The sequence below is a fragment of the Pelodiscus sinensis genome, chromosome 9, assembly GCF_052426305.1.
Source record: "Pelodiscus sinensis isolate ZL-2025 chromosome 9, ASM5242630v1, whole genome shotgun sequence".
Classification (NCBI taxonomy): domain Eukaryota; kingdom Metazoa; phylum Chordata; order Testudines; family Trionychidae; genus Pelodiscus; species Pelodiscus sinensis.
This window is the reverse complement of record NC_143060.1, coordinates 36,913,003-36,926,153: the sequence shown is the minus strand read 5'-3', so window position 1 is coordinate 36,926,153 and position 13,151 is coordinate 36,913,003. Positions and strand designations below refer to the sequence as shown.

The following is a 13,151-nucleotide window of genomic DNA, read 5'->3' as shown; positions in this document are numbered from 1 at the left end:
GCATTCAAGCTCTAGGAGGGAGGGAAGGAATGGGAGTGGGGCACAAATCAGCAGATTCATGGTGCTCTGGAAATGCTGGTAAGGGAGGTCATGAAGGAATGGAGAACGCTCGTAGGAGGAGGCAGGGAAGAGGCTGGGTGGGGATTTGAGGGAAGGGGTGGAATGGGTGTGAGGCCTGCAGTAGGGATGTTAAATATTGGTTAATTGAATAGTCAAGTAACCTCATGAATTCTTATTGGCTAGTTGATTACTCTATAGCACCTGGTGGCTGGGCTGGCAGCTAGTGTACTCCGGCTCCACTTCCGAGGGGCCCCCTGCTACTCCTTGCTACTGTCTGTACCAGAAGCAACAGCGTGGGATGCCAGGCAGGTGCTGGTCTGCAAGGGGAGCCAGTTTAAAAACCGGCTCCCCTTGCGGACCAGCTGCCTGTCGCCCTATGCTGTTGCCTCTGATACAGAGGAAGCAGCGCATGGTGGCAGCAGCTCTGTCTGGGTGTGGAGTCTGTGCTCCTGGACCTGGCGCGAGCCAGAACTGAGCCAGGTTGCCTGCCAGCCTAGCTCCTAATACACTTTAAATGGCAGAGCTGTGGCAGGGGTAGGTCCTGGACCCACCACAAGCCAGGACTGAGCCAGCTTGCTGGCTAGCCTGCTAAAAAATGTACTCTACGTGTGTGTGTGGGGGGGGGGAAATACTTGTAGTCTATAGCATTAACCTATAAGCTTTTTCTTATTGGTTAATTGGTTATATCCCTAATCTGCAGCGGAGAATGGGTTAGCAGCCCCTGGCAAATGAGAAGTAACATACATTTAAAATAAGAGCGTGCGTGAGGTGCATGCTGACTGCACACAATACTGTGAGAGTCATGTACACTCTCTGCTACTTTATGTACTTTTGCTGACAATTTAATTTGCCCCTAATAATGGATCACTTTGTGCTGAAAAGGCATGATAAAGAAGGAGAATCACATGTGGTGTATTTAATCTTATTCTTGCGGTCATAGATTTCAATTTTGCAGCCAACTGAGATGAAGAAGAGCCGCTCATGCAGCACACTCATCAACATCTGTTGCCCATCACTGCCATAATCTATCAGGCACAATGTAAATACTTGTGAAGAGAAAAGTCTGAAAAATGCACATACTGCAAAAGCTATTACAAGCAGCAAAAATCAGTATAAAAAAGACAAGCCTCTTGCCAACAGTCACTGCAAAAATTTTAATAAAGAAAATCAAAACCATAAGTTTGAGGCAGTTGGGAGAACTAATTGGAATTTGAGAAGCAGTGAAGCAATACCTCAAATATCAACAGACTTGAACAGGAAACTGAAATATGGCCTTTCTCCTTTCAAAGTTGTAACTAGGGGGAGTGGGGAGTATATTAGAAATAGGACTAGCAGTAGAGTACCATTATCTCTCTCAGGGTTATAGTATCTGAGGGTATGTCTACACTATAGAGGAAGACTGAAGCTACCGCTGTCGATCTTCCAGGGTTCAAATTAGCGGTCAGGACCAAATTTTTCACTAACAGCCCACCCCCCCATTTCTTGACCAGGAGTTTTCTATCTGCTACCCAAGATACACAAATCTGGAAATCCCAGACCAACCATCATCACAAGCATTGGCATACTTACAAAAGGATTATCTGGCTATATTGACTCTCTCCTCAGACCCTATGCTACCAGCACTCCTAGCTTTCTTCGAGACACCACCGACTTCCTGAGGAAACTACAAAACATCAATAATCTTCCTGAAAACACCAGCCTGGCCACCATGGATGCAGAAGCTCTTTATACCAATAGTCCACATGAAGACGGAATACAGGCTATCAGGAACACCATCCCCGATGACAGCACTGCACACCTGGTTACAGAGCTCTGCAACTTTGTCCTCACTCACAACTACTTCCAATTAGGAGACAATTTGTATCTTCAAGTCAGCAGCACAGCCATGGGCACCCACATGGCACCACAACATGCCAACGTCTTTATGGCTGACGTTGAACATCGTTTCCTCAGCTCTTGCCCCCTAGCCCCCTTACTCTACTTATGCTACATCAATGACATGTTCATCATATGGACCCACAGGAAAGAGATCCTTGAAGAATTTCACAGGGATTTCAACAACTTCCACCCCACCATCAGCCTCAGCCTGGATCAGTCCACACGAGAGATCCACTTCTTTGACACTACAATACAATTAAATGGACAAATTTCCACCACCCTATACTGGAAACCTACCAACCACTACACTTACCTTCATGCCTCTAGCTTCCATCCCAGACACATTTCTCAGTCTATTGTAGATAGCCAAGCCCTAAGATACAACTGGATTTGCTTCAATCCCACAGACAGAGACAAACACCAACAGGATCTATATAGAGCATTCATAAAACTGAAATACGCACCCGGAGAAGTGAAAAAACAGCCAAAAAAGTACCCAGACATGAACTACTTCAAGACAGGCCAAAAAGAGAAAACAACAGAATTCTACTTGTCAGCACCTACAGTCGACAACTTAAACCCCTTCAACGCATTATCAACAATCTACAACCTAACCTGTCACCTGGAAAATGACCAGTTAATCTCAGAGACCTTGAGGGAAAGGCCAATCCCCGTTTACAGATAACCCCTAACCTCAAACAAATCTTTCCAATAACCACACAACACACTTCCATCATAATTATCCAGGAACCCACCCCTGCAATCAGCACTGGTGCCAACTCTGCCCACACATCTACACCAGCAATTTCATCACTGGACCCAAACACATCAGCCACCAAATCAGAGACTCATTTAACTGCACATACACTAATGTGATGTATACCATCAAATGCCAACAACGCTCCACTGCCACATATATTAGCCAAACTGGACAGTCTCTATGGGAAAGAAATCAGATACACGCAAAGACAACACACAAAAACCTGTTGGAGAACACTTTAATCTACTTGGACACTCATTAATGGATCTCCAAGTCACAGTTTTGTTTCGGGCAGATTCCACAAGCCAAATACACAGAGAAGGATTGGAACTTCACTTCATTTACAAGTTTAATTCGTATGCAAATGAACAAGGACATTGGCTTGCTCCCACACTACCTTCCACATCCTAAGACTTAACCTATCAACCAAACAATGGAGATGCTAATGATTCTTATCAGCCTCTTGTAACTATTTAGTTTTTAAGGCGCTACTAGACTATTTGTTATTTTTTAAGTTTTTCCTGTTACAGACTAACTCAGAACTACTATTATTACAATATATATACACAATAATAAATTTCCTTAAGGTTTTTTACATTTATAAAACACAGATTGGTCTTTCATTTAGACATTTTTGCATAGAACAAAAAGACTTGAGTTAGAAGATATGTATATGTATATTAACTCATTGTGGACTGAACTGCTCTCACACAATTCATTTATATAGCATGTGTAATCCTCCTGCTGCTCCTCAAATCCACTTCTTCAAAGTGGCAGAGTAAAACTCTAGGCCTATACAATAACTCTTTTAGGTACTTTTCATTCCTTGTGAAAATAAACATGAAGCAAAAGAGGGTAATTTAAAAAAGGGTAATTAGTTTATCGTTTTCTTAATTTCTGTTGGCATAAGGGAGCCATTGTTTTTGCCTACAGATGCCTTAAATATCTCACATACACCACACTGTTGTGTTAACTCACCTTCACAAGGAGTGCTTCATTTGCAGCTTGAACCATTTCATTTCTGGCCTGAAGCTGCTGCTGCAGATTATTGACAGTGTCCTGAGCCTCTTCTAACTCCTCCTTCACCTGCTGCAATTGTCCACTTAGATGATGAGAGCCAGATTTCTGGCTGTCTGTAGACATCTGCCACTTTTCCTGATTTGTGTTATGTGCAAGCTTCTATAAGTTTTAAGAAATAAAGTGAGAAAAATTAAACAGATTTTGTTTTTGGACAACTTTCCTTAACACTATTCTCTCTCATTTTACATGAGTATAGACTGGAAGGGTTGAAAATAACAATTTCAAAGCTCATCGACACATCATCAAGGTGCTTGACACACCTTCAGGATTTGACTAATTAAAAATGGTTCCTAAGCTTCCTTAACTGTTGTTCTTGGAGATGTGTTGCACATGTCCATTCCATGCCAGCTGTGTACATTCTCAGAGCAGTTATGAGAATTTTTCCCCCCCTCACTGGTACCTGTCAGAGCAGCTCAAGTGTCTTTTGCTGCTGCAAACTGATAACACCAGAAAAAAATGCACAGCCGACTCAGTGCCTCCTCCATTTCTTCTTTCAGGAAAACTAATGTAGAGGGGCAGGAGGGCAGCTCATGGAATGGGCATGTGCCACACATTTTGAAAAACAACCATTATGAAAGGTTAGGAACCATTTTTTCTTCGAATGACTGCACATATGCATTCCATGCTAAGTGACTCCAAAGCATTTGGAAAAGGTGGGGGAATTAGAAATCATGTACACGTGCTCTGTAGAAAGTCTGGACAAATTTGGCATCTCTGGAATGCTGAGTGATGGTGCAGTGGGAGGAGAATGTGTGCATCAATGACCAAGTCCCTGCTTTACTAATGTCCTTACTAGGGATCTGTGCTATGAATGCTGCTGAGGATGCCTGTGACTTTGTGGAATGAGAAGCCAGAATAGTTGGGGGTGAAACAGCTGCCTGATCACAACAACTGTGAATACATTAAGTAATTTTGGATGAAATTGTCTGTGAAGAGACTGTCAGCTCCAGCTATTAACAGTTGGGTGGACTTTCAGAATGGTTTAGTTCCTTTAATATAGAATGCTAAGGCTAGTCTAATGTGCAATGGCTGAAGGCATTCATTCCTATTTACACACAACTTCAGGTAAGATCAGATAGGTACATGCACCAATGTATCACCTCAATATTGGTGAATGTTACAAAAGTCATTTTGCCCATGGACATACAAAAATTAGAATGAACAAGTTGAGGAAAGACACGCATGTAGCACAATACAGTAAAATGCTAGGGTCAATTCAGTTTTATCTTTTACCTCCTGCTCATAAGCCTCCTTTAATGATTCTATTTCTGATGAAAGATTTTTTATCTCAGCTTGCATTTTTGCTTGTAACTGAGCTTCACGTGCTTGGGCAGCACCCAGTTCTTCTGCCAAACGGTTTGCCCGAGCCTCCTGTAAGATAGCATATAATAAATAATGTAGATGGAACTTTCCACTAATATGGAATCTTATACCCAGATTAAGACTGAACACTATTTTGCTATTTTATGCAGTGAGGCACAGAATGGTTAAATATTTTCCTCATTTGTCCATAGTAGCATAGCAAGAAATAGAACTCAGCAAGCCACAATCAATTTCTTTTTAGTTAGTTTATAATGCAATCCAAGTCAGTTGAATAGCACCAGTATATTTTATACTGTGTTATAAAAGTGGTCACATTATATACTATCATAGACAATAATCCCAAATGGTTATGAAATCATTAGAAATTAGGATTTATTTATTATTCAAATCAGTTTCTTACAAATTAACTTTTTAAAAAAAAAAAAAAAATCTTGTGTTAGCATTGCTTTGGATGAATACTAATAGATTCAGCAAAGACAGCGTGGCTCTGCAAGTAGATATTTCCCAAGACTAATGACTGTCACAAATGTCATGTCTGTTGAAAATATTTTATCATAACCTGTAAGAGTTACTCTCTTTTGGTATTTCTATGGCTACCATTACTGCAGTATCTGAGCACCTCTCAAACACTGATATATTTATTGTCATAACATCTCTAGGGGGTAGGGTAAGCATTCTACTCATTTTATAAACGAGGAAGAGTGGTAGAGAGATGAAGTTCATCAGCAAGAGTCAGGACTAGAATCCAGATCTTCTGTATCTCAAGCAAATGAGCATTCTTCTCCTCTTTAATCACTGTGTCTTGCTTTGCAATAAAGTTACAATACACAAGGCTCAGTTATAGCTTTTAAAATAATCCCTTCCTGAATTATCCCCAGCGAGCAGCAGAGGCTAAATGTTAAGACTGAGTCTCATGCACATACAGTACATTTTTGTATGGTTTTATTGAAAAGGAAGACACAGTGATTAAGGAGCAGAACAATGCTAATATGCTTAAGGGAAGCACAATCCCTCTGAAGCACAATGGGGATGAAGTGGTTCATGATCACTTCCTAAGAAGATACATCATGCATGTCCCTTCTCCCAACCCTCTTTGAGGTGGCTAATATCTCTGGGGCACTAAGAGGTATCATGTTAAGTAGAGCTCAGGAACCACATCTGAGTTTGTCTCCTGTGCAGGGAGAAGGAAAAAAGGTAAATGGGTGGAGGCTCCCATGCAAGAAACAGCCTCAATCTACTTCCTAGTAGTTAGATTTTACATGTGAATCTTTCAATTACTTCCTTTACGTTCTATGTACCAAATGGACCTAACCCACTTACCAAAAAAACTCCTTTAGTCATCAATATTTTTAAATTAGGGCATTTGGGATTCACAGACACTCACAAAATATTTGAAATCTTATCAAAAGTATGTTTTTGGGAATTGAAACTCAATTAAACAATCTGTCCTTATTATTATTAAATTAAAGGGGAAAAAATCACAACATTCCCTGTCAATCCAAAAGTAAGCATGTGTATCAATACTGACAACTTTATACATCAAACTGTATACTCCATTCTCTAAAATCAACATTTTTCAGTGGGTAACTCCACTGCCACTAAAAACAAAGCTATTTTGAGTGTTACATGTTTGGTCACCTTATCTCGAGACAGATGGTTCATTTCTTCTAGTTCTTGTGAGAGTCTGTCTCTCTCTCTTTGAGCTTGAACCAACAGCCGGCGAGTCTCCAACAGCTCCAAATGAATGTGCTGCATCTGTTCTCGTTCTAGCCTCAACTGCTGACCTAAGTCTAATGCTTCCTTGTACTGGTCTGCAATGCACTTCTCCTGATCTTTCACGGTCTGTAATGGGAAAATAATTTAAATTAAAGAAAACAGTTATTGAACAAGAAATCCTACAGGGAACATTTATGAAGTAACTTGCCAATAACAGAAGGTTATTTCTAACTCACATCAATTAGTGTTGGGTTTATACTCTGAAGCATAAATGTTTATATCCCTCATAAAATAAATCAGATAGGATACAATGTGTGTGTTCTCATTATACTTCTAAATGTCTACTTTTTTTCTGAAACCCATATAGATTTTGGTCTCATTGATATCTAGTGGCAATAAGTTCCACAAGCTAGTTCTGCACCATGTAAAAAGTAATTAGATTTTTAATGTTTTGCCTTTTCAAATGAATTTCAATGAAACCCATTTCCAAGCTAAATCAGAAGGTTGCTATCACTTGAAACAATCAGCAGTTCCACCTAAAGCAAAGTTATAGTGTGCGCTTTGGAATCTGGGTTAATTTATGGGATTCAAGATTCTGCAGACAAACAACAGGAGAAAAGCATGGAACCCTATTTTGGAAGGGAGACAAGAAGGATCTATACACAGCTGTTTCTAAACAACTGGTTATACCAATGCCATCTCAATCCAATAAAGAAAATACAATAAACTTCAGCCAAGAACTCCAGCAAATAATTTCACTAGAAGAAAAACCAAACCTTCCTGAATGCATTACATAAAATGAGAAGACAACTTTCTTCTGCTGTTTATTGGTTAGAAAGCCTAACAATCTATTAGACTGAATATAAAGAATGTTCAGTGAGTACCCTAATAAGTAATTGGAAAAGCAGATTTATCTGAGAAAAAAAACTTACTTTTTCAATATCTGTTATTCTATATTGTTTTTTTTCAATTTCCTTTTTTAGTTGATTTATTTCTTGATCTCTCTGGAGCAGTTCAAACTCTTTATCACGAAGCTCATCTTTAGAATGTTGTAGTTTGCAATCTAAATTCTCAATCTAAATACAAAAAACATTTAAAGTCAGCAGAACAAGCTTTTTTCTTAAGGGACACCACAAAATCCTATCAAATTCAAAAGTTAGAAGAAGTTCTGATTCTACTTCTGCATCCCCTTACCAAGTTAGAAGAAGTTCTGCATCCCCTTACCAATTGCTGATAATTTTACCAACGTATTGTCCTATTTTAAAGAATCATTTAAGGAGCACATTTATGACAGGGATGGGCAATAATTTTTAATGGGGGGCCACTCCAAGATTTTGGAAAGTGGTCATGGGCTGCACTCTTCCATGACATTAATTGAGGAAGTGTGGGGTCTGGAACAGAGGTTGTGTGAAGGAGACAGTTGAGATCTGGGGCACTGGGGTGCAGAGGGGTTTGGGTTGTGACCTTGGGCAAGGGATGGGGTGCAGGGTCTGGGAGGGGTTATGGACTTGGCTTATGTGGATTAGGGAAGCAACAGGGTTTGGCTTATGTGGATTAGGGAAGCAACAGTGCGGGGGCAGTGGGCTGGGGGAAGAGAGGGGCTGGGGTATCAGAGGCAGGCTCTGGCAGAAGACTTACCTGGACAACTCCTCACCAGCAGGGTTCTCAAGCAGCTTCCCTGCTTGGCCTGCACCCAGACTGCAGGGGCCATGTGCATTGGTGACTAAGAGCCTGAGGGGAGGTGCTTTGCACACTCCCTATTCTTCAAACTGGCAGCTCCCATTGGCTGATTTCTAGAATCAGCCAATGGGGATGTGCTGGGGGCAGGCAGCCTGTGAAACACCACTCCCCAATCCCCTATCCTCACAGCTGAGAAAGAGAAACAGCTGCGGCAGACACTTTTCCAAGTGGTGTGGGAGGGGCATGAGCAAGCAGGGAGTATGACTGGTGTTCCCCACTGCATCTGTGGGCCAGATCTGATGGCTTGGGGGGCCGGATCTGGTCCCTGGCTGTATTTTGCCCAGTTCTGTTATAGTAAGTAAAAAGGCTGCCTTCTCTTTCCATAGTGCAGTTTTTAAAAAATTAGTTTTAACTGGTGAACCCCAAATTATTTCTCTGGTTAAAAAAAAAAATCCAAAAAAATAAATATCAGAGGGATAGACATGTTAGTCTATACCCGCAAAAACAACAAGGAGTTTTGTGGCACCTTAAAGACTACCAGATTTATTTGGGCAAAGACCCACTTCATCAGATGTTTTTCCAAAAAACTCAGAAACCCCCAAACTATTAACATCAATTTGGTCTTAGCCTAGGGCAGGCTCTTGCCTACATCCAATCTCATGCAGACACGAGTTATTCATTCTGCCATGCTAGCCAAACTTTATTTTAAAACATTAATAAAAATACCTGTTTATTGCGCTCTTTAATTTCTAACTCTGTTTTCTCCAAACTGCCTTCTAATCTAATTATTTTTTGTTCCATTTCTCCCCTGTGTTCACGAATAGTCATATCTAGCTGGGTAATCTAAATATAAGAAAGGAATAAAAAAAAAAATCAACAACACTGTTTTGAAGTACTATTTAGAATTTTAGAAATATTATTTTACAGAACACAAAAGAATTCATTACACCCAATAAAACTAATACCTTTTAGTCTTGAAAATGTGGTCCTAAGTGTAATCAGTGAAACAGACCTAAGAATGGTCTGGCATTTAGAAATCTATTATTAGAGGCCAAAAACTCAGAGAGAAGGGAAAAACAATTCTAATTCCATAATTTAACATATCTTGAAACCTCAACTCAAAATCTACACTTGCTCCCTAGTTTGAGCTAGGGATGCAAATGCAGGTGACCAAAATTGCTAAATGTCCTGCGCTTCATTAGCATGATCTTGCTGGCGCGTTACTCCACTCAACAGCTGATTCGAACCAGGAAGTGCGCACTGGGACGTGTTAGTTTGAACCAAACCCCTTGGTTTGAACTAACGTGGAGTAACATTACTCCTCAAAAAATGAGGAGTAATGTTAGTTTGAATCAAGGGGTTTGGTTTGAACTAATGCGTCCCAGTGCGCACTTCCTGGTTCGAATCAGCTGTTGAGTGGAGTAATGCACCGGCAAGATCATGCTAATGAAGCACAGGATATTTAAATCCCTGCTTCATTAGAAATTTCAGTCACCTACATTTGAATCCCTAACTCAAACTAGGGAGCAAGTGTAGATGTACCCTAAGACAGAATGGTTACTCAGCTTTACCCTGAGTTCTTTGTGTAGACTGTCAGTATAGATCCTCATTATTGGAATGTACCTTCCTAATGCACTAAAGCAAAAAAATGCTTTGATTATTGGGAGCCACATGGACTTCATCTCAAGCTACAGGCTTTACAGGTGACATTATGAATGGTCTTCATGAACCCTCAGTTCCTTCAACTTCATTAGATTCCAACTGAAACTCTGCAGTAACCCTTCTTTTTCTCTTTTTGAGTACTGTCATTATAAACCCCCATTTTTGGGAGAATGACAGGCAGTAACAATTCTCTAATGAGGAGGCTTTGAGAAGACTATTTAAACAATGACAGTTGGACTGTTCTCCTGCTGAGACCAGGTCTATACTGTGGGGGGAAGGTGGGCTTAAGGCATACAATTCCAGCTATGTAAATAACACAGCTGGAGTCAATGTATCTTAAGCAGAGCTTGGCGCTGTCTCCATAGCAAGAGACTGACGTGAGAAACACTCCCGTCAATTTCCCTTACTCCTCGTGACAGTGGAGGGAACTGGCTCTGACAGGGGAGCCCTTAGCATTTGATTTAGCGGGTCTTCGCTAGATCGGCTAAATTGAACCCCGGAAGACTGATCACCAGAGTACGATCCTCTGTTAAGTGGAGATGTGGCCTGAGTTTCAGATCTTGAAACTTCAAGACTGAAATTATGAAAAAATACAGATCAAACTGCACTCAGCAGCCCTACGTATTTCCTCAACAGGAACATTACAAAAGCATGTTCCAAGACTGCTCCCAAACAGTCAAATGTGCTTGATACTATTGAGGACAGGATACCAGTTGACTGATAAGGCATTATTAAATACAGGTCTTAATCCAGTTTGTCAAATTCTGATAGGAAATTGCCTGCGCCATAACTGTACTGCTATAAAAGAATACAAGTCTCGGGGATTTACAGCAAGATTCTGTTCTATTAAAGTAATAGTTAGTGGCCCTCTTAGCATCCAAGTGTGCCACCTGGCCTGATAATGTGGATGACTTGAGGAAAATGACCACTTTATGAATTAATATGGAAGGATACTACTACCTTACCTTCATATTATGTTGGGTGAGAAAGGTGAAGCCATTTAAGCTTGACGCTCATAGGCAATTTTAGCTAATCTAACTGCCATGATAAACAGACTTTGGGGCAGATGACAAAGAGAAAATTCCTCCAGAGGCTTTAATGAAGAGTCCAATAGTTTGGCCAACACTTGGTGAAAATCTCACAAAGGCTCACAGAAAAATTTAGGCATATTCTCTACAAATGCCTCAATGGTAGGCAAACAGACACAGAACCCCTTGAACAGGAACACAATATGTAGCTAGGATAAATTAACTGATTTCAAAAAGTCCTCATTTCTTGAAATGTAGTGAGAGGTCTTAGCTAACATTTGAGCATTAGTAAATGCTGGACTTGTTAATACTTTAAATAAATCACTCTATAGGATATTCTGGTAACATACTTAGAAAGAGCTAACCTGAGCAGCTCTTTGTTTCAATTCCCAATTCCGTTCTTTCAGTGCTTGGTCCATGTCAAGAAGTTCTTGCTTTCTGTCCTCAATTTCACCCTTACAATACCTGCAATTTCCATATAAAAATAAACAGTGCAAATGTTCTCTCTCCTTTATAAATCTAGATCTCACCAATTCCCTTCCCAGATTCAAAAAATAAAAAATAAAACAAATCAAGCTTTCATGAGTCTGATAAACTTTATATTCTAAAACTCCAGATGATTTTTCTTTTTAGAGATGTTTATTAATTTATCTGTGATCAAACTTAGCATTATCAATCCCAACTTCTTGGTTGAGCAGTTTCTGCCTCGCTGCTGTGATGATGACATAGGGGACCCCTGCTTCTGACTCTATATTTTGGAGAGGAGAAATCTGAAAGTAGTTGGGATACATGAGTACTTAAAAGGAGAGAGTAATGCCCCCAGTGCCCTAGCTGGCACTTCCTTATCTCTTGAAACCCCTGCTTCTCCTTCTTGCCTGACCTAATGGTAGCTTCTTTCAGCTTTACTTATCATCCTTTTTGTCCCCAACCTGGTATCAGATGCGGTTTCATGCTCCACTCCTGCTTTCATATGGTTTGTCTGGGTCAGTTGAGATAAGAGAAAGGATGGAGCATACTGCAGCAAATGGTGCAATGAGAAGAGTGAAAAGGCACTTTTACATGGAAAACTATTAACTGAAGCCTTTATAAGCCAAAACTGAGATATATAAACTAGAGATGTGATTGGGTAACTGGTAAGCATCACCCTTACCAGATGATGCTTATAGTAACAGGTTAAGTGGCTCATGGGAACAGCCTGCCTACTAGTGTAGGGCTGGAAGAAGGCAGCTCTGAAGGGCCAGGAGACAGCAGCTCCAGCTGGGCTGGAGCAGCCCTCTGCCCACGGGATCCCACTTAATTGGTTAACTGTTTAAACTTAACATTTAACTGGTAAACTGATTAGATAGGATTTTATATTCCTAATATAAACAGATGGAAAAAGAGTAGGTAACTCAGGAAATGAAAGGCTCCTTTCCCCCAGCCTAGTGACTTTGCATAAGCATCAGAGATGGAAGATGGAGAGACAGAAAATAATGATGCTATAAGTTTGCCTTCTATATCAGCAAAGCAACTCACAGGAAGACCCTTTCTCAACCAGGAATTTGAAATTACAGTTGTCAATTTAAAACTTTATTTTAAAATACATTTTATAGTATTCTCATGCTATGACATCATTCATATTGGGATAGAGAGTACGCTTATTAAGTTTGCAGATGATACCAAACTGGGTGGGGTTGCAACTTCTTTGGAGGATAGGGACATAATTCAAAATGACCTTAGCAAGTTAGAGAAATGGTCAGAGGTAAACAGGATGAAGTTCAATAAAGAGAAATGCAAAGTGCTCTACTTAGGAAGGAACAATCAGTTCCATACATACAAGATGGGAAGCGACTGTCTAGGAAGGAGCATGGCGGAAAGGGATCTAGGGGTCATAGTGAACCACAAGTTGAATATGAGTTGACAGTGTGATGCTGTTGCAAAAAAAGCAAATATGATTCTAGGTTGTATCAACAGGTGTGTTGTAA

General features: G+C 40.4%; 1 protein-coding gene across 4 annotated transcripts in view; it reads right to left on the bottom strand.

Moving 5' to 3' along the window:
* CCDC18 (coiled-coil domain containing 18) overlaps nucleotides 1–13,151 on the bottom strand; it is a 63,286-nt gene that overhangs the window by 10,637 nt on the left and 39,498 nt on the right. For all 4 annotated transcript variants that reach the window (XM_075936552.2, XM_075936553.2, XM_089780535.1 and 1 more), the window contains 6 exons: nucleotides 11,553–11,652; nucleotides 9,224–9,340; nucleotides 7,750–7,893; nucleotides 6,740–6,943; nucleotides 5,012–5,149; nucleotides 3,677–3,877 (listed from right to left, as the gene is read on the bottom strand). In XM_075936552.2, the coding sequence (XP_075792667.2) occupies nucleotides 3,677–3,877; nucleotides 5,012–5,149; nucleotides 6,740–6,943; nucleotides 7,750–7,893; nucleotides 9,224–9,340; nucleotides 11,553–11,652 (904 nt within the window). The remainder of the gene's footprint in view (nucleotides 1–3,676; nucleotides 3,878–5,011; nucleotides 5,150–6,739; nucleotides 6,944–7,749; nucleotides 7,894–9,223; nucleotides 9,341–11,552; nucleotides 11,653–13,151) is intronic.